The sequence below is a fragment of the Leptidea sinapis genome, chromosome 23 (assembly GCF_905404315.1).
Source record: "Leptidea sinapis chromosome 23, ilLepSina1.1, whole genome shotgun sequence".
Lineage (NCBI taxonomy): Eukaryota > Metazoa > Arthropoda > Insecta > Lepidoptera > Pieridae > Leptidea > Leptidea sinapis.
The window spans coordinates 9,397,656-9,421,531 of record NC_066287.1 but is presented as its reverse complement, the minus strand read 5'-3'; the positions used below and the strand labels follow the sequence as shown (position 1 = coordinate 9,421,531).

General features: G+C 38.8%; 1 protein-coding gene across 1 annotated transcript in view; it reads right to left on the bottom strand.

Moving 5' to 3' along the window:
- Nucleotides 1-219: 219 nt before the first annotated feature.
- Nucleotides 220-23,876, bottom strand: part of LOC126971196 (filamin-A-like) — a 41,532-nt gene continuing 17,875 nt past the window's right edge. Inside the window, exons 15-25 of the mRNA XM_050817360.1 lie at nt 22,438-22,566; nt 21,153-21,317; nt 20,398-20,555; nt 18,133-18,312; nt 16,576-16,720; nt 15,682-15,897; nt 15,075-15,248; nt 12,959-13,134; nt 12,548-12,709; nt 7,301-7,480; nt 220-3,630 (exon numbers count right to left, since the gene is read on the bottom strand). Coding sequence (XP_050673317.1) covers nt 3,493-3,630; nt 7,301-7,480; nt 12,548-12,709; nt 12,959-13,134; nt 15,075-15,248; nt 15,682-15,897; nt 16,576-16,720; nt 18,133-18,312; nt 20,398-20,555; nt 21,153-21,317; nt 22,438-22,566 — 1,823 coding nt within the window. The 3' untranslated portion in view covers nt 220-3,492. The remainder of the gene's footprint in view (nt 3,631-7,300; nt 7,481-12,547; nt 12,710-12,958; nt 13,135-15,074; nt 15,249-15,681; nt 15,898-16,575; nt 16,721-18,132; nt 18,313-20,397; nt 20,556-21,152; nt 21,318-22,437; nt 22,567-23,876) is intronic.

Sequence of the window (23,876 nt, the reverse complement as noted above, 5' to 3'; positions counted from 1 at the left end):
TAAGAGATCTTATGCCTCATTTGCCCAGTAATTTCACCTAGCTACGGCGGCCTTCAGATCGAAACACTATAATGCTTCACGGCAGAAAAGAGCCGTTATGGTACCCATAATCTAGCCGGTATCCTGTGCGGGGTGAGAATCAACAGTTTCTATTATTAAAAACTATCTATTACACCACCGATTCTATCAGAACAGAAAGATAAAATAAAACCAAACACAATAAATTTAAAATTTATTAACAATTAGTAATCAACGATACATTACAAACTACAGAACACATAAGGCGCAATACACACTTAGATGAACGCAAATGTATTCCACGCCTTATATTTCTGAAGCCGATAAAAATTACAATAACAATTAGTTAGTGACGAAGTTATTACATACTAAATGTTGTTTTAATAAATATTAACAAATAAATTTATTATGCTTCCCTATGTGTGTACTTTTGGATTCGTAAATTAATTTATAACATACGTCGATTTCAAAATAGTTCAAAAAGATGATTTTTTAAAATTCTGACATACTGTGTGAACTCTTTAAGTAAAATAAAACTTGTGTAATATTCAACAAGTGGTAAAAGTACTTCTTTTTTCTACTGCCATTTCGTAATTTATTCAAAACAATCACTCAAACCACAACACAAAACTAAAAAACTTACAGGTCGTTCGGTAATGATCATTTTCAAACGAATAAACTTAGATAATTTATACGTCTAGATAGAAAGTGACAGCTGTGAAAACGTCGAGAAAAATTGAGTTAACTGTGAAAGTTAACCTCTATTTTGAGTAATGCACGCACACTAACACAAAGTGGCATACAAGTCACGAGTGTAAGACGTAGCTTGTCACGCACACTTAAGTAACTAAACCTGGCTATCTAGACTTATAAATTATCTAAGTGTAGGTATTGGACGTAGTTCCTGAAAAACGTTCCATACAACAAACGTCACATTTTAAGGAATCCGTGTTTAAAGACTAATAAATATTAGTGTATTCCATACATGTGGGTTGGGCTACTAAGTCAAGAGTGACAATAGGGCTGCCATTTTTCGTCAGTCCGTTAATACGAATCACGTGACGAGATTAGTGTTCTTAACTCAATTTCAACATTATTGTGGTTTGGGAAAGTTTTTCTGGAATAACGTCTAATTACACGTACATGAAATCTTTTAAATAGTTCCATGGCATTCGCTTCATAAAAATAAAGTTAATGATAACGACAAAACTTGATTGTTTTTTGAGGATTGGTCGACCAAATAGTATTGTCACAATACTAGTAATATAACAGTAGCGTAACTCAGCGGTCTCGTTGAAATGCGTAGCTAATTTACTCGGACAGCGACTACTCTCAGCGGTGTACCGCGTGGCAATCAATAGTTTCGTCTTCCCAAGATTGCTTAGCGGCCATGTAAATCGTGTGTATGAGTGCGTGCGCCGATTCGTGTGCTCTACTATGAAGTTAACGTACTGTTTTATTACTGTACTGTGGAATTGTATGTCACTGCACGTATTTAGCCATTGTTACACTTGCGCAGATAGGCCAGGCATATTTACGTAATACGTAAGACCACAATTACTAGGATGTAAATGTATAGATGAATAAATGATAATAGTTATTTATGCAACTGTTGTGTAATAAGGGGTATTAAAACACGAATGTGGATTTATCTCACGAGGCGAAGCCGAGTGTGATAATAGTAACACATGAGTGTTTTAATACCTAATTATCAACAGTAGCACACAAGACTTAATCTACACCCAGAATTTGAATCCTCTAAAACATTCTGAAACAGCTTACTGCTAACATTAAAACAGCCAGTCCTAGTAGTAACCTAATATCATCCATCACTGATTATAAACAAATTAACTAAGTATTAAGAAATATTTTTTTTTGTAGTAATTTACATTTTGTATTGTGCAATAATTAAAATTCACTTGAATATTATGTTCTTTTGCAGCGTTTAAAATGAATCGCTCATTTTTTGTAAACAAAACAATAAAAATATCGAAGAAAAATGGCGGGGATTCGAATAACCTACTTTTTTTTTACGGCGCGCGACGTTCTGGTAGTGTGGAACGATCGTAAACGAAAATGTTCTTTTTTTGAAATTCATACAGATACCACGCATCGAGCAATAAGAATGTGGCTGTCTGCTAAAACTCTTTGTGCGTGAAGGGATAGAAAAAAAAAATAGGAGTGTTGTTATTAAATTCAGTACAACATTACAACACTCGTTTGGATGATGTAATGGTTATTAGAACATTGGGTGTTTTAATGTTGGCAATAAGCTAACTGTTTCAGAATCTTTAATAGAGGATTTAATGCATGGGTGTAGATAAACATATTTAACTATCTTTGAAGACCTGATCCAGTTCGAAGTTTAAAACCACCTTCATACCGCGTGTGTTTGAGAGAGACATATTATTATTAGTACAGATAGGTGGTACATTGCGATTAAGTTTAAAAAAAAAATATATATATAGGTAATTCTATATATTTTTACACATATCATAGAAGATATTCCCATGGAATTACCTCGACTAATAATCAGTGCTTGTATGTTTGCTATCATTCAGAAACATTTCATGTCGTGTCCGCCAGTACGAGTGAGTGTTGTACATTTATGAAAACCTAGTACTTAACTGTTTAGCTAAATTCTAAAAATGATATACATGTCATACTAAAATACATATTTTAGTAATTGGAATGTTATGGCATATCATACACTATAATATATTTGAGTAAAACATAATTTCTACAGCTCTAACAAAAGAGCTTTCACGCATCACCATATTTTATTTACTGTATTAATAATATACAATGACGTTCTTTACACAAATAAGGACATATCATTCGCAGTCTGATAGCGGAACGGCAAAAGTGTGCTTAAAGACAATGTAAGCACACTTTTCTCCTTAGTCGTGTGTCAACTGTCACTGTCCGAATAAAATCTGAACAGAATAAATGTTTTATATCGCTGCTTTTTGACCAAGAATATAACAACTGGAGTAAATGCGGCAATGTATAGATACAGTGTATATTTTGTGGCATGTTCCATATTTCGGTTGTTTCTAAGCGACGTGATTTGTCTATATGTATGGAACGTCATTGATAATATCATATAAAAAAATCTCAATTTAGTTACATAAAAAAAAAATCATATAAACAATGCACGCCAAAGAGGCAATATAACGAAAATGTTAAAAATGAAAAGAGTCTCTTATGTACTCTGTGTACCGGTGTTGTTGGCGTGATTTTTACTTGTTTTATCCTTAGATAATTTAAACGTCTATATCTGTGACAGCTGTGAACACGGCACTAAAAATAGCGGTGAACAGTTAGCCACTATTTTCAGCAACGCACACAACCTTAAACAAATTGTCAAAGCTTGCCATGTAACACATGACAGCAATAGGCTCTATGTAGACGTATAAGTTATATAAGATTTTATCTAATTCCCGTGGTCAGTGAGTTTATTCGAAGAACTTCTCAAGCGGCGGTAGCTTGAAGGTAGCGACGCAGTTCCTCTTGCGTGTCGAAGATCATGACCGGGAACGGAGAACCAGGGACGTGTCGGCCCGCCCATCTCACCTCCACCCGATAGTCGCCGGGTTCCGTCGGTGAAAACTGTATGAAAAAGTTATTTATTATCATTAGTTATTGGAAAAACATTTTCATTTCTCATACTCGGAAATTAATGTTGTTTTGATCTGATTATTGGGTGGAAAATGCTGCTTACCTCTATAGAGAGGGAAAAACTCATACAAATTACTTCCCACCTAAGGGCCGGAATGAACTTTAAAAATAGAACTGCTGTCAGCTGTCAAGAGTTTTACGTAAAAAAACTAGTTAAAAAAATTCTGCGGCCATGTGACTTTCTAAACAGCCAGTGTGAACTTAGCGCAAACTTCTTTGAGCGGAATAGGCCGCAAAAATTACGCGGCGAGTTCCATATTTAAAATTTAAACAGTCGACGTAAATTGTCCTAATTTGACAATTAATTTAAATAGGTACCTACTACTAATATTATTATATATTATCAATAAATAGTTTAGATAAACAACTAGTTTTATTTTCCTCGTATTCGAAATGAAAAGTAGAGTGTTTAACAAGGGTAAAAGAATCATTTCCGACTCGGACTATAGCCACCCTCCCTGCGCTCGGGCGTCTAAATACCTCGGGAATTGATTCTTTCGACCCTCGGCTAACAATCTACTATTAATTATCACTACCACTAAAGAAATCTAAATAACAAGGTTATAAAATTTATATTGCTGTCTGATTTGGTGGTGACCAATGCGCTTCGCTTCATCTAAACAAATGCATATAAGTACTCAAAATTGACGACCCATATAGCCCAGTGGTTAGTGACCCTGCCTACTGGGCTAGAGGTCCCGGTAGGTGCAAACATTTATATGATGAGTATTGCTGTTTGTTTCCGAGTCATAGATGCTTATATAGTATTTATGTATATTGTATAAAATATATCGTTGTCTTGTACCCATAGCACTAGGCTATGCCTAGTTTGGGGCAAGATAATTTGTATAAAAGTGTAAAAAACATATTCAAGACAATTCTCGATAGGCGTAAAATTATCTCTCAGAGCGCCAGCCCAAGCCGTGGTAGTGTTTAAACTTACGTCAAAAAGAATTCTAAAAGAATTAAGCTGAAAATAATTGGCTTTTGTTTTTTTATCAAAATATTATCCCACGCGTTTCGTCTCTACATCATAAAATTGGTCGGCTAATGCCAGACACGTACAGTTGTAAAGGTGACCGATACCAAAGTCAGATGTTATTTTAATGAATAATGTTCTAGCACAATGGAAAATATTTTTAATGCTTATCACGTATTAAAATATTTTTATCGTAAATATTATCAAATCACAGTCTTGATTCATATCTATCGTTTGTCGGTGACAACACTAATCGTTTCTTGATTACATGGGCAACGATACACGAAGGTTCAATAACAAAATCCGGAAGTATTTATGTTGATAGTAATGTCGTTAGAATGACATATACTGTATGTCATTAACTATGGGCCTTATGAGGAAGCTAATTGTCGCTTACAGGCCAATGGAGAGGGCTATGCTCGGAGTTTCCATGCGAGATCGAAACAGAAATGAGATGATCCATAGCAGAAACAAAGTCACTGACACAGCCCAGATGGTTGAGAAACTGCAGTGGCAGTGGTCAGACTCACACTTTTACACAAATAATCTTGCCCTAAACTAGGCATAGCCTAGAGCTATGGGTGACAACGATATATTTTATACAATATACATAAATACTGTATATATAAAAATCTATGTATAAATATATCTGTATAATATAATATCTGTATAAATATCTATGACTTGGAAACAAACAGCAATACTCATCATATAAATGTTTGCACCTACCGGGACCTCTAGCCCAGTAGGCAGGGTCACTAACCACTGGGCTATATGGGTCGTATTGCCAAATGCCTACCCGATATGCACACAAAATTTCATACAAAACGGTTCAGCCGTTTCGGAGGAGTTTGGGAACAATTACCGGGACACGAGAATTTTATATATCAGATATTCAGTTGCCCCGCGATCATAACGTTTGAAAAAACTTTTTTAAGCATTGTACAGTTTCCCGACATCTCAAAGTAGTTCAAACGTTATGGTCAGTTGCCCTATGCGACGTGTGAAAGAACTGTTTTAAGAATTCAACAGTTTCCCGACATTTTAAATATTTTCCAAAGTCGTGGTCAGTTGGCCCATAACCATGGCGTTAAACTAGGTTATTATACCTACTTTAAGAATTTAACAGTTTCCTGATATTTCATGTTATAATAATAATATTGACAAACTTTTACACAAATTATCTTACTGTTGATGGTATAAGGTTGATGGTATATTGCTGTTGTATTTACTTAAACATACATTAATACATATAAACATCCATGACTCTGAAACAAACATCAACATTCATCATATAAATGTTGGCACTTACCGGGATTCGAACCCGGGACCTCTAGCTCAGTGCGCTATATGGTTGTGTGAACCAATTTGTTCTTGATTGTGAATTGGACGTATTTCCAGAAAAACGTTCCAAACTACAATCATGTCGAAATTGAGTTAAGAACACAAAACTGGTCACGTGATTCAGATTAACGGACTGACAAAAAATGGCAGCCCTACTGGAAAATGTAGCTATGTCATGTGTATAAAAATATTTAATAAACTCCCTCCAAGCTTACGCGTATTACCCGTCCAACGATTTAAAAAGGATATTTTTACATGGCTTATAGATAAATGTTTTTATTCCATAAATGAAATGTTGACACATTAGATTAAAATAAATCGACTTTAAAATATATATATTAATTCTAGTCTTTAAATAATGACATTTAAAAATAATAATTATAATTTAAATTGACCTAAGTGCTTAAAATATAGAGTTTGTTAATGTTAAATCAATAATAACTAGAATTTTGTTATTAATAATTTTGCATGCCAGAAATGGCCGATAACATTGATACATTACAACTATTTACACCCATTGTTACATGTTGTCTAGCAAAATAAAGGATTTTATTTATTTATTTATTTACTGTCACTCTTTAAATGGCATCATGACTTAGTAGCCCAACCATACATGTAATATTATTATTGTTATTATTATTATGAGTAGAGGATAAGATGCACTTAAATCTTAGGATCTATTGTGACCCCTGCTTGCGCAAGCGCGCCTTGTGTCTTAAGACAAAGAGCTGTGGTGAGATCAAGGCTCCTGGGTAGGAGACGTGTGCCGGGACTTAAATTGTATTCTCTAGAACTATTCCTTTTAAGAAGCATAGGGATCCTCAGAGGATCCAGGCCGGGTACGTCCTCTGCTTTGAATGAGGGTGTTTAAAGACACCCCAGCCTGATTCTGGCAATGGCCTCGCATTCCAGAAGGATGTGTATGGGTCTTCAGCGGCTTCGCAGCAGAATCTGCACAGATTTGATTCACTGAAACCTATTCTGGCTAGGTGCCCATTCAGTTTACAGTGGCCCGAGAGGAAACCCGTGAGGGCTCTCAGTTGTCTCCTGTCCAAGCATATGCATTGTTTGGCACGCTTACTTTGATACTTGCCTAGGAGTAGCTTAGCCTTAACCCACATGTATGGAATACACTTATATTTATTAAACTTTAAAAAAGAATTCCTTAAAATGTGATGTTTGTTGCTTGGAACGTTTTTCAAGAACTTCCGTCCAATTGAGCAAGTGACATTCGCTGGCGTAACATGTGGCCATTTGTTTGTGTTTGTGGAGTATTACCTTGCATAGTATTGTCCTGTCCTTCTGGCTCTCACGTTGCATCTCAACGCGGAAAGCTCCCTTAGGTCCACGCACTCGTACGGTGAGTTGTCCGGCGCCCGCACCGCGAGTGTCGCACACGAAGCGAGACTGGAATGACGCGAGCACGCCTGCTTCTATTCCGGGCCCGTACACTCGAACCTGGTTTCACAACATCCAAGTATTAGATAACTTATACGTCTAGATAGGCTATGACAGCTGTGAAAACGTCGAAAAAAATGTAGTATAGAGTGAACCTCTTTTTTTTTTTACGGAAAAAAGAAGACAATCGAGCTTACGGTCACCTAGTGGTAATTGATCACCACCGTCCACATTATCTTGCAACACCAGAGGAATCACGGGAGCGTTCCCGGCCTTTAAGGAAGGTGTACGCGCTTTTTTTATACATCTATTTTGGGTGAGACGTAGCTTATCACGCACTTAACTAATATTCCTGACCGATTATTATCGGCTGTCTAGCAGCAAGAGGCTCTATCTACGTTTAAATTAACTAAGATCCAAGTCATACAATGTGTCGGAAGACTGGTAGAGGCACAGGTAGGGATATATAACCCGCGTGAATGAGCGTACAAAGTAAAAAATTGTATGAAGTACACCGACGTCATGGTTACTATAATTACCTGTTGTAATCCTAATGTATTGACGGAATAGTGAACATACATAATATCACTTCACACTATATTAGAGGGAGATTTATCGACTATTTTTCCTAGATTGCGCCAGAAGGCTTATTTATTTATTAGGTTTATTTACAATCACTTACAATAATACACTCAAATATAAAAAGAAGAACTAAAAACTAGGAACTAAATGTAGTGATTACTTACAAATAAACACAGCATGCACAGAAGTAATTAATTTTAGGAATTATATACAATAAGTTTCAAATTAATTTTTTTTTTAAATTAATAAATGAGTTATACATAGTTACATCAATTTTCCAATTATAACATTATTAAAAATTACCAATTATGCTGCAAATGGTCTTGCGGAATTTGGCTAAGGAATCAGCAAATATATCAATATCAGCTACGCTATAAGAATTTAAAATTTTACATATACGAGGGACTGGGGAATTGGTACCTAGGATCGTTCGACGAAGTGGAGGACAAAGTGGAGTAATAGGCTTACGTGGAATTCTTACTGGTTCTCTTAGACCAAATTTATTTAGCAATTCGGGACAGTCGATAAAGCCGTTCAATAGTTTATGAGTATTTTGGCCCTGTGCTGCCTCGGGGCGTAAAAAGAATAGGGTAGTCCCAGGTCCAAGGGTGTCGTAAGAGGCGACTACGGGCTTTTTGAAAGTGGGAGAGTCACGCTGCTGCCTTATGACGTCAGCACAATCGGGCCAGACTCGTCCGGGTTACTTACCACACTCGCACAGAATACCGGCGTGAAGTAGCGGCCTAGTGCCGCTATGTTTCGCATAGGTTAGTGACGAGGACCGGAGGCCATTCCCCCCCCCCCCCCCAACAAAATATGAGAGCGGTCCTAAAAATAAATTACCCCAGGAGGGTACCGGCTCTTGTAGAGCCGGAGAATCCCTCCCCGAGCATTCGCGCTCGGGCTGCCCCTCGTATTCTGGGGAGGGCACAGTACCGCGTATGTCACAGGACAAACAGGGCAGCAACACCACGGCACCCCGCTCCACGCTTAATGTGGACTTTTGTAACATCCGGGGAATTCACTCCAACTTAAACGCCGTCCACCACCACCTTGAGACGGCGCAGCCGGCCTTGTGTTTCCTTACGGAGACGCAGATATCTCGACCTAGCGATACGTCATATTTAACGTACCCCGGGTACAAAATTGAGCATAATTTCATGCCTCATGCCGGGGTATGTGTGTACGTTAGGGAGGATATCTGCTGTCGCCGTCTCGGCAATTTTGAGGGTAGGGGCCTGTCTACTCTCTGGATCCGCGTAGATTTAGAGGACCGCGTCCGCATCTATGCGTGTGTCTACAGGTCCCATAGTGGTAACGCAGAAACGGATCACCTCATGGGCTGCGTTCAAGCGGCATTTGATGACGTTCTTGCTCAGATCCCCTCCGCTGAAATCGTAGTCTTGGGTGATTTCAACGGGCACAATGCCGAATGGCTTGGATCACGTACCACAGACTACGCAGGGCGATCTGTGCATAATTTTGCATTGGCGTATGGTCTGTCCCAATTGGTTGAGTCGCCGACTCGGCTCCCGGATGTGGACAGCCACATGCCGTCCTTATTAGATCTTCTGCTGACTACACATCCCGATGGTTACCAGGTCTCTGTCGACGCCCCTCTCGGAACGTCCGACCATTGCCTGGTCAGGAGTGTAGTGCCTATCCGACGCCAACGTCGCAGACCACCAGCGACCCGCCGCGTTTGGCACTACAAGTCAGCATATTGGGATAGGATGCGTTCCTTTTTTGCATCCTACCCTTGGGGCAGGGTTTGTTTCCTTTCAGATGATCCTAGTGCCTGCGCCGTTGCAGTAGCCGATGTGATACTGCAGGGCATGGATATTTTTATACCAAGCTCTGTAGTACCGATCGGTGGCAGATCACAGCCCTGGTTCGATGCGTCAGTTAAAGCAGCATCTGACTGCAAAAAACAGGCGTATCGAACTTGGGTTGCGGCGCTGGGCTCAAAGGATCCGAACTGCAAAGTTCTGAAGAGGAAATATAACCGTGCCTCCAGATTTTTTAAGCGGCAAATCGCCCGTGCGAAATCGAAGCACGTCGTCAAAATTGGCGAGCAGCTTTCCAGTTACCCCGACCGGAACACGCAAGTTCTGGTCGTTGTCGAAAGCTGCTCTTGGTAACTTCAACCAGCCGTCCATGCCGCCGTTGCACATGAGAAATGACACCCTGGCCCATACGGCAAAAGAGAAAGCCGATCTCCTGTGCACTCTTTTTTCCTCCAACTCGACTCTTGACGACAACGGAAAAACACCGCCGACCATCCCGCGGTGTCAGAGCTCCATGCCTGAAGTACAGTTCCGACAGAAAACTGTTAGGCGAGCTCTGTTTTCGTTGGACGTCAGGAAGTCGAGCGGGCCGGATGGCATTTCTCCAATCGTGCTTAGAACGTGTGCCCCTGAGTTGACGCCGGTGCTAACGCGTTTATTCCGGCACTCTTATTCAAAAGGCGTAGTCCCTGATTCATGGAAGTCAGCCCCTGTCCATCCGATCCCAAAAAAAGGAGACAGTTCGGATCCGGCAAACTACAGGCCTATTGCTATTACCTCCCTACTCTCCAAAATTATGGAGAGCATAATTAACCGCCAGCTCTTGGTATACCTTGAGGGTCACCAGTTGATCAACGACCGGCAGTACGGCTTTCGCCATGGTCGGTTGACTGGCGATCTTCTGGTATACCTAACACACAGATGGGCGGCGGCTATTGAAAGCAAGGGGGAAGGCCTGGCAGTTGGTCTGGATATAGCGAAGGCCTTTGATCGTGTATGGCACAAGGCGCTCCTCGCAAAACTTCCATCATTTGGGCTTCCCGAGAGCTTATGCAAGTGGACCTCCAGCTTCCTCACTGGGCGCAGCATACAGGTCGTTATCGACGGTTATTGCTCGAATCCCAAGCCCGTGAACGCTGGAGTTCCCCAAGGCTGTGTGCTATCTCCCACGCTGTTTCTTCTGCATATCAATGATATGTTGGACACCGCCAACATGCATTGCTATGCAGACGATAGCACTGGTGATGCCGTATACACGGGCCATGCAGGTCTCTCTCGGGAAAACGTCGAGCAGTGCCGGGAGAAACTTGTGTCTTCTACCGAGTCCTCTCTCGAGAAGGTCGCGGAATGGGGTAAGTTGAACCTTGTCCAATTTAACCCCCAGAAGACTCAAGTTTGCGCGTTTACCACTAAAAAAACCCCATTTGCCGTATCACCGCTCTTCGAGAACACTTCCCTTAAAGCCTCGCCTAGTATCGGAATACTGGGTCTCGAAATCTCGAGCAATTGCCAATTCCGTGGCCATCTGGAGGGCAAAGCCAAACTGGCTTCAAAGAAACTGGGCGTCATAAATAGAGCACGGCAATACTTCAAGCCGGCCCACATTCTAGCGCTCTACAAAGCGCAGGTCCGGCCTCACATGGAGTATTGCTGTCATCTCTGGTCTGGCGCACCCCAGTATCAGCTCGATCCATTTGACCGCGTGCAACGCAGAGCAGCTCGAATTGTCGGGGACCCAGTACTCTGTGAACGGCTGGATCACTTGGCGTTGCGTAGAGACGTCGCTTCATTGTGTGTCTTCTACCGCATTTATCACGGGTAGTGTTCCGAAGAGCTGTTCAATCTGATTCCTGCCGCCGAATTTCACCTTCGCACGACACGCCACAAGTTACGATATCATCCCCACCATCTGGATGTGTGGCGGTCCTCCACAGTGCGGTTTTCAAGGAGCTTTCTTCCTCGTACCACGAAGCTGTGGAATGAGCTTCCTTGTTTCCGGGACGATACGACATGGGTACCTTCAAGAAAAGCGCGTACACCTTCCTTAAAGGCCGGCAACGCTCTTGTGATTCCTCTGGTGTTGCAGGAGAGTGTGGGCGGCGGTGATCACTTAACACCAGGTGACCCGTACGCTCGTTTGTCCTCCTATTCCATAAAAAAAAAAAAAAACAGAAGATCCAGAAATTCTCTACGTTCATCCAAAGTGGTCATTTTAAAGATGGCTAGCCTTTCTTTTTCTTGGCTTTACCGGCCCTAAATGCCACATGCCACAGAAATCGCTTCTGAATACGCTCCAGTCTTAGGATATGCGTATCATAGTGAGGACGCCAGACAACTGAACCATACTCCAAGATACTCCTAACCAGACTGAAATAAAGGAGCTTTTTTATTTTTAAGCTTTTAAATGCTTATGTTGATCGAGAGTATGTATGTATGTATAATTTTTTGGCACGCCCTGCAGTTTGAACAGCACAATGAATTTTAGCTTGAGAGGTATCGTTTAACAAAATGACGGATTTTTCGCGCCATATTCTTAGCACACCCTGCAGCCTGAACGGCTCGATGGATTCTAGCAATGATAGCATAATGTTAAGTCTCATGTGCCCAGTAATTTCATTAGCTATGGCGCCGTTCAGATCGAAACACAATAATGCTTACACATTACTGTCTTCACAGAGGAAATAGGCGCTGTTGTCCAAGGGAACCTTCCACTGGTCTCTTCTTTTACGCGCCACGGTCTTCTATGGCGTAGTGTTACCTTAGAAGGGTCGGGCGCCCCGGCCACCTTGAGCACGAAGGGCGAGCCGGTCACGTGTTGTCCCGCGAACTGCACGCTGAGCACGTGACGCCCGGCCTCTGCCGGCTTCACGTTCAACGTGAACGTGCCGTCGCCATGCTCATACAGCTCGCAGTACGCCACCTACATCATAATATAGTAGGTTTAGTGACTGCGCAGTATCCACCTGAGAAAACGCTCAATTTTTATTCAAAATCACTTATTGAACCTAAAAAACTACCATTCATCACTACATCAGACCTGAGAAGAATATGAAGTTGATAATTAGGGACGAGATGAACAGGACGATCAACTGATGATAATTGATACGCCCTGCCCATTATAATACAGTGGCCCGCTCAGGATTCTCGAAAAACTTCTATTGAGCTATACCTTATTAGGTCCAGTGCAGTGCGCTGTGAGCTCCCCGGGCCCAGCGCGGCGAGTGTCGATCCAGGAGCGAATGTCGCGCCCCACCACGCCGGCAGACAGTCCTGCTCCGGAGCACACCACTTTGGACGCGTCACCACTCTCCGAGCCCGCGCTTACTTTCACTGTGAGCGGGCATCCTGAGTAACGAAGACCACGTTATTAACACTAGTTAGTACATCCAGATCTCTACGCAACAACAATCTCGCTCACTTACTTACTGGTCACGCCAGACCATAAGTCTATTTGTCTGAATTGGATCAAGAACGATACAACTTCCACAAACGTGTTTAAGACACAACTTCGTAGGTGGCTTGTGATACATTTTACTCAGTGGAGGAGTTTTACTAGATGCCAGACTAGGTAATAATAAGGGTTAAAGTATTAAATTGCCGTTTCATTATAATAGGTACTTCGAATTGACATAGAACCTTTATGGTTTGAGATTATTGAATGAAAGTTTTTAACATGGTACCTTTGTTACCTGTTCTTTTAAAAAATGTGCAACATTCGATTATCACCTTTCAGTTGTTTTTTTTTATTCAGCTTAGACAAGAAAGATGGGTACTTCGAAAATTAGAGTGATTTTTGAATACGAGTTCCGACGCGGCACTAACGCGGCAGAAACAGCTCGCAATATCAATGTTGCGTTTGGAGAGGAGACAGCAATTTCGGCAATTTCATACTATAACCTCTAATACTTACATAGGTACATTTATCATACAATAAATATTTTTTTATAACATAACAAAAATTACATAATATTGTGTATAAGTTAGGTACTTCCCTGCCTATCTAAAATAATATTTATTTATTTATTTAATACATACATTATAATTATTAATTTATTTATTATTTTAATTCTAACAATGGTGTTTTTAATAAATTATTTGATGTCTTAGGACTTTTTGAGTTTCCCCAATATTACAAAAGCAGCCCAAAAAACAACAAGGCAGTATAGAATTCTTCAGCATTGAATTCCATTTTCACCTTATTTCTTGTATTAAAATAATGTTTTATAAAAAGATATATATTTCATTTTGATCAACTCGCTAGATTGAAGAAAATTAAAGAAGGCTGTAGGTATTCGTAAGATTATCGAATAAATAATTTAGAGTTATAAGTCTTTCGATCATATTTAAGTAATTTTTCCACAAACTGTATTAATACATAGGGTTATAAAATTAGTACATGGCTATTGTCCTATAGCATATTTTTATGGGGCAGTGCCGCCGATATTAATACCAGCTTTGGGCTATTCGCGTTTACAGGTTAATACAAAATAACTTGACTTTCTTAATGATACAAAATGGGACCGGAGTTCCGTCAGGCTATTTAATACCAAATTTTACTGTACGAAATTATATTGCGACGAAATTTTATCATAAAAGAGAAGTCCGCTGAGTGTCTTGCGCGCGTGCTACTCAGGTTTGAGGCATACTTGTTCAAATGGGTGGTCGTTTTTGACGTGTATTTTGAATTAAAATATTTGAATTTGTGATATTGAAATTATGTTAGATTGTAATTTGCTGGACCTCAAAAGATTTTTATACTGCAATATAATATGAAGTCATCAATTTTGTTTATATTTCTATTCATGTCTTACTATCCACACTACTTTACCAACCATTGAGAAATAAAATTACTTTCTGTTAAATTTATTAAAACATATGTGTAAAATTAAAATCCAAAAATAAGTAGGAAATTCGCATGAGCTCTGTTCAGTGCGTCCCGAAGATAAGATTTTGAGAGTTCGCTTATGACGCGACGACCCATATAGCCGAACAGTTAGTGACCCTGACTCCTAAGCTAGAGTTCCCGGGTTCGAATCCCGGTACGTGCAATCATTTATACGATGAATATGGATGTTTGTTTCCGAGTCATGGATGTTTATATGTATTTATGTATGTTTAAGTAAGTATATTGTATTAAATATATCGTTATCTTGTACCCATAGTATATAGCCTATACTATGGGTACAAGATAACGAGCCTAGTTTGGGGCAAGATAATTTGTGTAAAAGTGTGTCAATATTATATTATTATATTATGAGATTTTTGAAAAGCCTGGTCTGACTAACCTTTGACCAGACGTCCAGCCCACAGTACACGTAGATGGTGGTCACCGGCTCGTCTGGGCGTGTAGGTAGCACGCCACAAACCAGGTCCGGCGGCCGCCAACGCGACCGGAACTGATTCTCCGTCCGGCGAGTTGAGCGACGCCTCTGGAACTCCCGGACCTGCCGCACTGCCGTCTGAAAATTATTAGTATTATTATAATCTATGTAAAATGTAAAATTCACATTATTACAAAGTGAAAATTACATACATACGTACATTTAATATACTTAACAATTTGTTATTTATTCTGAGCACAAATTCTAGATATATATTTAAAGCTTCTTTGACAAAGAAGGCATAGTAGAATATAATATATAGGATAATATTGCATGGTTATTGTCTGATTCTGCGCAGGTCACTTAAAATTGTATAATATTTTTAAATACGCTAAGTTGTTATATGCTTTAAAAGATGACGTCTTCCTATCGTTGACATCATTTGACAAGCTCTTACACTGACAATATCTCCGCTACACACAGTTCACATCTCTCTGCTTTGATGGAAATAACCTGACAGCTTTGCACCTTATCTCCTCTCATCTCCGTTTTGGTGTATATCAGGCCTTACCTATAGTGAAGACAGCGGGTGTGTGCGGCGCTGCGTGTGCGAGCCCCCGCCCCGCCAGCACCACGCGGTCGGCCGTGTTCCCGGCCGCCATCAGCGCGCGTCTCGGAGCCCCGGCCACCAGCGCACCGTTGTACGTCAGCTCCAGTTCCTGCTCCCCGCTCACACCCTCCGGAGCTGACAGCGTCACCACCGCCCTGCCTGACACCGTCTCCACTCCTACAAAATAAGGAGAAGCTAAAGATATAACCACATATTTTACGCGATTTCATTGTTACAAAAAAAGAAATCTCCAAAAAACGGCAACAAGAGGCGAATACACGGACCTGACGGCGCTTGCGCTCAACTTGCAAAAGAACTGCGCACTCAAGAATCAAATCAAATGAAAATCACTTTATTTATACATAAATAAACGTACAGGTCATGGAAATAACACTTGTAAAAAGTCGAAACATTTCTTTTCATTTTATATTCACCACCATTTCAGAAAGGGTTGAGCTTTAATGAGGAAGTGCCAAGAGTTGGAAGTCTTTTTCGTTTGTGGGCAAACTATTCCTTTGTATATTTATTCCCAGAAGTGAGGGATATCACTTAAAAATAGCAAACGTTAATTTTCTGATATGAAAATTGAACAAACATCCCAAGATTTACTTTATGTAGACGGTTGGTTTAGTTGGTATATCTAGCTCGGGTTCGAAACCCGCATCGTCCATAAATTTTATTACAGATTTAATTTGTATACTTAATCCGAGAAGACAGTTGTTTAGTAAAAACAAACTGTTTAGAATATGTAGACAGGATAAAATCTGGGCTCATACCTACTTAAAGTGTGATAATTTTTAAGGGTGTTCACTACAAGAAACTTAATACTATTTCGCTGAGAAATCATTGTCTTACGTTGATGCCGGCCTGCTAGTAGACACTCCAAGGTTCCAGGTCCAGCGTTGCTGGTGTCAAGAACCAGTTTGGTGGGTGCACGCACTCGGCCTGCATTGTCCGTGCCCCAACCCCCCACTGCTGCAATAGCCGACGTATCGATCACCTGTCGAACATACCATTAGAGAGAAACTGTACATATTTCACCAAGGAGTTATTGGTTGACAAGGACGACAACGAGTAGAAGAATTGTATTTACTCATTTATTATGCTGTATTCTACCAGGTAAATAACAATAATAATTTTATTAAAGTAGGCGTTACTTTGCGGATATCTATAATTTTACAAATTCATAAAAAATTTAAAAAATATTATAAAAAGTTTCACAAAAATCTGGCACGAGACTCTTTGGACACAACACGTCCTGAGGATGCCTCGTGTAGAGGCGAAACACGTGTCGAATTGTTTAAAGACAAATATTGGCGGAATTAACACTAAAGAAAACTCAAATCATTTGTATAATAATAATTTAATCAAATAAATAGCAACCACTTGAAAGCTGAGATATTTGAAGTTGTCGAAAGCCTTTTAAAAAAAAACTTATAAAAGGTTGTTATCACATAGTTTGTATAATATACATTATAATTGGCCATTATTATTATCTCTGAAAAAAATTAATGGCGAAACAAAAAACAAATTAAGAACACGTTACAAACATATTTTTATATATAATTTCTGCCCGATTAAGCTACGTCAACAATTCATTATACTACGAGCACAATAAAAAAAATTGTCTATTTGACAGTACTTAAAAAGATATTAAGGCTGACGAAAAGTTTGTATGTAAATTATAAGTGGGAAGTCTTATATCTTTACTGCAGCCTAAAACACGAGCTTAAGTAATACATTTTCTACAACTTCTCCAACTCTATATTTGTATGTTATAAAAGAAGAGGTTTCGGCTCCAAGAAGGTTCAGTGTGCTGGTTGTCCGATAATTCCAGTTGTTTTCTGTTGGACACGGTCAATATGTCTCGAGTTGGCACCATACCAGAGATGGGAGGTATAGGTACGCTGTATGTTGCCGGACCTGTACCTTATAAAGCGTTAAGATATGCTCACCATTTAAGAAAGAAAGACAGAAAGAAAAAAATGTTTATTGACGTCATTATACATTCTGATAATAGTTCTTAAAGTTATACTAATCTAATTATGATCTAATGACGCCAATGGGCCCCAAACTCAGCATAGTTGTGGTTTCGAAAGAATCCACAACGCTGGTCTTCCGTGGAAACCCAGAGAGCGCTACTAACGCACAGTCCTGTCACACGAAGGTGTACAAACTATTAATTCTCTATGATCACAAAGCACAAAAAATAGTGAAACTCGGATCTAAAATTAAAACTAACAACAATTAAAAACAATTAAACTTGATTTAAACTTTCCATTGCCACACAAAACAAACTATTTTATTTAAATAGTTTAAATTGATTTTTGGACATTAATAAGATTTAATCGTTGCGCAATAGTTTGAGGTGGTACATGCTGATTGTATATTCTATAATTTTTAATGAGGTACCTTAGCTGAGAATGGGCTGCCCGGCAGCGGTCCAGATGTGGTGAATATCCTCACTTCGTAGAGGCCAACCACAAGAGGTATGTAGGAGCAGAGCCACTCCCTCGCCGAGCCCTCTACCACGCGGCACTCCAGCAGACCACTCTCTGCGTCGTCTTCCTTGGTCCGGGTAAGTCGTTCTACCTGTCAGGAAATACACATATTTGAAGAAAATAATTTTACCAACCAGTCACCCGGTTTGACTTTGATAGACAACATAAGATACAAATTAGCACTCCCTTTGGCACGGTCGTGGCATGCTTCCGCAGGCTCTTCCACTCACAACCAAACAAGCCTCTTGACACTCTTTACCTTTTCTTTCAGAACAAGAAAATCAAAGGCTACTAAAAAGATGCCTACGTTTTGGGTACCCATGCTTTTTTGAAGGTACTCATGTTCCGCACATTGAATTGATAAAATCATGATTTAGTTCGTGGCGTGTATATTTGGAATTCGATGGGCACTTCTTGATTTGGCGAATTTTCATTACATCAGCTCTTTCAGTTGAGAAAAGATATCTTTCCCAACTGTCCATATTCCGTATTAACAGAGACTAACCCCCTTATTCATAATAGTCTGCTAACTTAAAGCATTGCTAATTCTCACTCTGTCTTCTTCTATTGACCTAAGTCAGAATGAGAAAAAAACACTCCTAAGCGGCTGTTTAAAGTTAGCGGACCATTATGAATAAGGGGGTAACAATATACTAGCTGATAGATGAAGAGAGCGTGAACATCGACAACGTGACAGAAAAGAATATATTTATCGGAGATACTGCAAGATAGAAAAGGTAAGCGAATCAATTGTTACTGTAACCAATTTAGTTTGAACTCTATTGCTCCTTAGTATTTTGAATATCAAACCGCTAACGGACACTTATTGTCTGGTTTTGCACAAGCCTCCTAAAATTGTATAATATTATATTAAGTAGGCTTAGTTGTTATATGATTTAAAAGATGTGCTAGGACATTTTTTATCAGTTCTTTTACTCAATTGAAACTCAATGTCAAAGACTCATTACGAACTGATGTAGCTTCATGACTTTTAACAAGTGTAGTTGCAATATGTTATGTTTTCGTTACTACTGTGGTAAATATAGTAGATTGTTAACCGAGGGTCGAAAGAATCAATTCCCGAGGTACTTAGACGCCCGAGCGTAGCGAGGTCGGCTATAGTCCGAGTAGGAATTGATAATTTTAATCGAGTTAAACACTCTACTTTTCATTTTGAATATGGGGAAAATAAAACTAGTTGTTTATCACAGATCACAGATTAGTATCCCGCCAATTTATATCGCCTTTTTAAATTTCAAATATGGAACTTACCGCGTAATTGTTGCGGCTTATTCCGCTCAAAGAAGTTTGCGCTAAGTTCACACTGGCTGTTTAGGAAGTCACATGGCCGCAGCATTTTTTCTAATTAGTTATTTTTTACATAAAACTCTTCACAGCAGTTCTATTTTTAAAGTTCATTCCGGCCCTTAGGTGGGAAGTAATTTGTATGAGTTTTTCCCTCTCTATGGAGGGAAACAGCATTTTCCACCCAATAATCAGATCAAAACAACATTACTTTCCGAGTATGAGAAATGAAAAATATATTTGTTTCGTACCAACATTAATGGACGATGCGGGACTTGAACCTCTCGGGTTCCGTCGGAGCGCTCTTACCAACTGAGCCAACCGTCAGAGTGACGTATCGACCGAAATTTTGGTATTTATTTTTTATTTATTTGGAGAAAAAAAAGAACAATAATCTAAAATCTAGGTACATACAAGTGGCTTATAATATATTATGCTAAAACAATTGTTCCTCAGAAATTTCTCACTAAGATTTAAAGTTTCTAATGTGACAATGACAGTTTAATAACTAACAAAAAAAAATAACATACAAAAAAGAAGACTAAAGTTTCAGAATATATAAGCTTCATTATAGATCATGTATTGCAGTAATTCTCTTGTTTATTTCATTAATTTTAAATTGTGCTAATTTAATTATGTTAAAATCTAAATCAATATCAACAGAGAGAAAGTTATTATTGAATGAATTCAGAAGTCTATCAATTGAAGCGTGGAATACTACATTTGAGCGACATCTGGTTCTTCCGATCTAGTACCAAGTGTAGGTATTCTAAAATTGATATCTTCCACCAGTTCCCGAGTGTTGAGCAAATCGAATAATTTTATATTTTGGTATGTCTTATATGATTTATTTACTAAAGTCACCACGTACCTGCACCGTAGGCGGGGTGTCGTCGACGCAGTGTATGGTGAAGGCCGCCTCCTTGCCAACGTGCGCATGCGCAAGACCCGTGCCCGCACAGCGCGCCGCTATACTGGCGCGAGAGCTCAGTACCCCGAGCGATATTGGACTACCCGGGACGCTAGCTCCTACAACCAAATCAATTATATTCATTATTAATTGGTCTGTTTCATAATATAAGTACAGTTAGCGCGCGAATTGAATGCAGTCGGGGCCAAGAGTAGGAGCATCTCCCCCCGCTCTCCTAGAGAGTAGTGCTGTGCCGTAGTTGTCGATTACTTGTTATCGCGTTAGTACTAAAGTACTAAAGCTGCGATCCCGTGATATTTTTTTTTATTTTAATAATGACTGGCCCCAGTATTAGGTTCCGTTAAAAACGACTTTTTATCCATCGCGAAGCACGAGAAATGGCGAAAAATGTTTGAGACATGTGTGTTGAAGAAAGGAATAACAAAAATTCGAGATTTAATTATTAGGTTAAAATGATGAAAAAAATTAATAAAATATTTTTGTTTCATCCTATATATTTATTATTTTAACCTATTGTGGGCATCAATTACAAAACTATCGCATTCCTGAACTCTGCATTCAACTCGCGCATTATCTGTAGGTACTTGTAAAGTAACGAATGTAATAATAAACCATTGTATTCAGGTGTGTCAGAAACAATGTAGTTACATGTCTATCTATATAGTATTTGTTTGCATATTTTTATATTTGTTTACCTCCATATGTGACGTAGATCCGATAATGCGCCGGCATGATGGGCCTCAGCCGCACTTTGTAAATGTGGCCATCTTCGCGGATGTCGACTGGTAGACGTACTCTTTTCTCACCCATCGCTTCACATATCACATCCAGTTCTCCTACGCCGGCGTCTTTTGTGTCCACTGTAATTGATACAACGAAGAATAGTATAATTAATTGTTTTTTTTTGGAATATGAGGCCAAGCGTGAGTACGGGTGATAAGTGATCACCGCCTCCCACATTCTCTTGCAACACTAAAGGAATCACAGGAGCGTTGCCGGCCTTTAAGGAAGGTGTACGCACTTTTTTTGATGGTACACATGTCGTATCGTCCCGGAAACACCGCACAAGGAAGCTCGTTCCCCAGCTTTGTAGTACGTAGAAGAAAGTGCCTTGAAAACCGTACTATTGAGGACTGCCACACATCCAGATGGTGGGGTCATATGATATCCTAATTTGTAACGTGTCGAAGGTGAAATTCAGCGGCAAGAATCACGTGAAACAGCTCTTCGGAACACTTCTCGTAGAAGAAGTTAATAAGTTTTATAACCAGCTCCGCTGTCCATTGAGTATTGACTATCTACGCGTGATATTGGTTAGTAAAACACTGCCCTCTGTAACTCGTAAGAGCCCGCGATTCATAACGCAACAACATTATTGGAAGAACACAATACTAATAAAGGCCGTATACTAAAATATTGACAGTTAAATTATGTTTTAAATTGGGAAAGTTTCGTAAAAATATAGTCAATGGTTTTTGCATGATCCTTGCTTTTTGTCTGCGTTTGGAATAGCTTTAAAAATAAATTGCACTATATTGTACAAATAATATTGATATTTATTTATCACATTAGGTTTTGTTTGAAAACATACGAACAAACGATTAGATTTGATTTTGGATACAAAAATCGTTAAAAATAATATATCTGCCCCTTAATACTAGGACTTCAATACAGTTTACTGACTATGTCTTTCACCCACCGTCACTCTCGAATGAAAAGTGTGAAATGAATTGCGATATTGCACGTGCTGCGCTCATGCTACAAATTTCTCTGAAGTGGTGAATATTTGTAATGAGACTGAGCTATCACACTCGGCCATATAACGCTCATTCGGAAAAAGTCGACTCGAGTCCACAAAAAGTACACAATCATTTAAAGGAAAATTAACCAGAGTAATTTTTACACAATTACATTTATTGTAAATATCATTACTTTTTTATATAAAGAATAAAAATAGTAGCAGCTCAGAAACTAACTTACCAGTAAAGCTAATTGGCGTGTGTGCTATTAAATTTCCCGTAGGTAGACCTGCCAATATCACTCTGTTGGGATCGAACGACTCACAGGTGTATGGGCTGCCTGTGATTGGTTTTGATAGATGAAGAACCTCTGCAAACAATATTTTATTTCATTAAATTAAATGCATTAGACACAGTACAAGATTTTATAAAATAAAAAAACTAAGCACACATTTCGTTAGAGTTTATGTGAAATGATAATATAATTCACACTTTAAATCTAATTTTCCAATTGTATTCCAATTAAATTAGTTTAATCAATTGTTGCAGTAAATTTTACAATACTTATATTGAATACTATCATAGATCGCTTATTAATATAAATCTGTTAACAAGAATGGACGAAATGAATACAATGCTAATATTATTATAAGTAACACCAATACTTCAATATGCAATAAACAGATATAAAAGAAGTAGTTTCCACGTCAAGTAATTTTTAGCGCATCTGCTAAGCCTAGATAACAGTTCAGTTTTATAGTTTAGTGTCTAGTTGATTATCCGCGATTTTTCAGTTTTCGAGTTGTGATATTTTTCCTATTTTTTGTCCGACTTGCGATAGATTGTTCGTCACCTGGGCATCAGTAATAATATATGTATAATCACTATCATAAATTATTTACTTGATTATGTGAGTACACAAAAACAATTATTGTGGTCAGATCTGATACCATAAAGAAGTAAAAATAGTTGTAACCCATAGTTAGTAAAAATCAATCGCTACATTTAAATATTTCGAGGATCATTAAACATCTTTAATGTTGTAATCACTGAAAAAATGTACCTTTGTTAAAAACTCTTCAATTTCATTAAAAATTCGACACTTTTGTAAGCTTAATAAAATTGGCCAAAGAAATATAGTACACCCACGGAACCAGGGAAGAGTTGCGGTTAATAAAACTAAATAGTATTATTCGTTATATATTTTTACAGATAATATGCCTGCCTTCAGGCATGCCGACGTGCTCTTTAAATATATCCAAACATAAAACGAAAGTCGATCATATAAGAAGAATGTTCATAATTTAAGATTAATTAATAATATTTTTTTAAGGGATAGAATAGAAGGGATGGAATGATAAAATTGACAAGTATTTAGTAGTACATTATTGCAAAGGCCGGGAAATAAGCAAAAGTCGAGTAGTATTGAGTTTGACTAAATACGAGACAGGCAATTGCCATTTCCCGCCGAGGCAATTATAGTGCTTTTCTGGGGCTTTAATTAAAAATTGCTTTATGTCTTCGCTAGTAAAAAAATTCGATTTCTTGCTTTTGAATCCAGTCCCGTAGTTAAATTCCCATAATTTTTCAAGTAAATGCCGTTTTTAACATGAACTGTACATTTTAGCATGGAATATATTGCCCATAATGTAGATATGGCTTTTTAGGTTTAACGTTCTC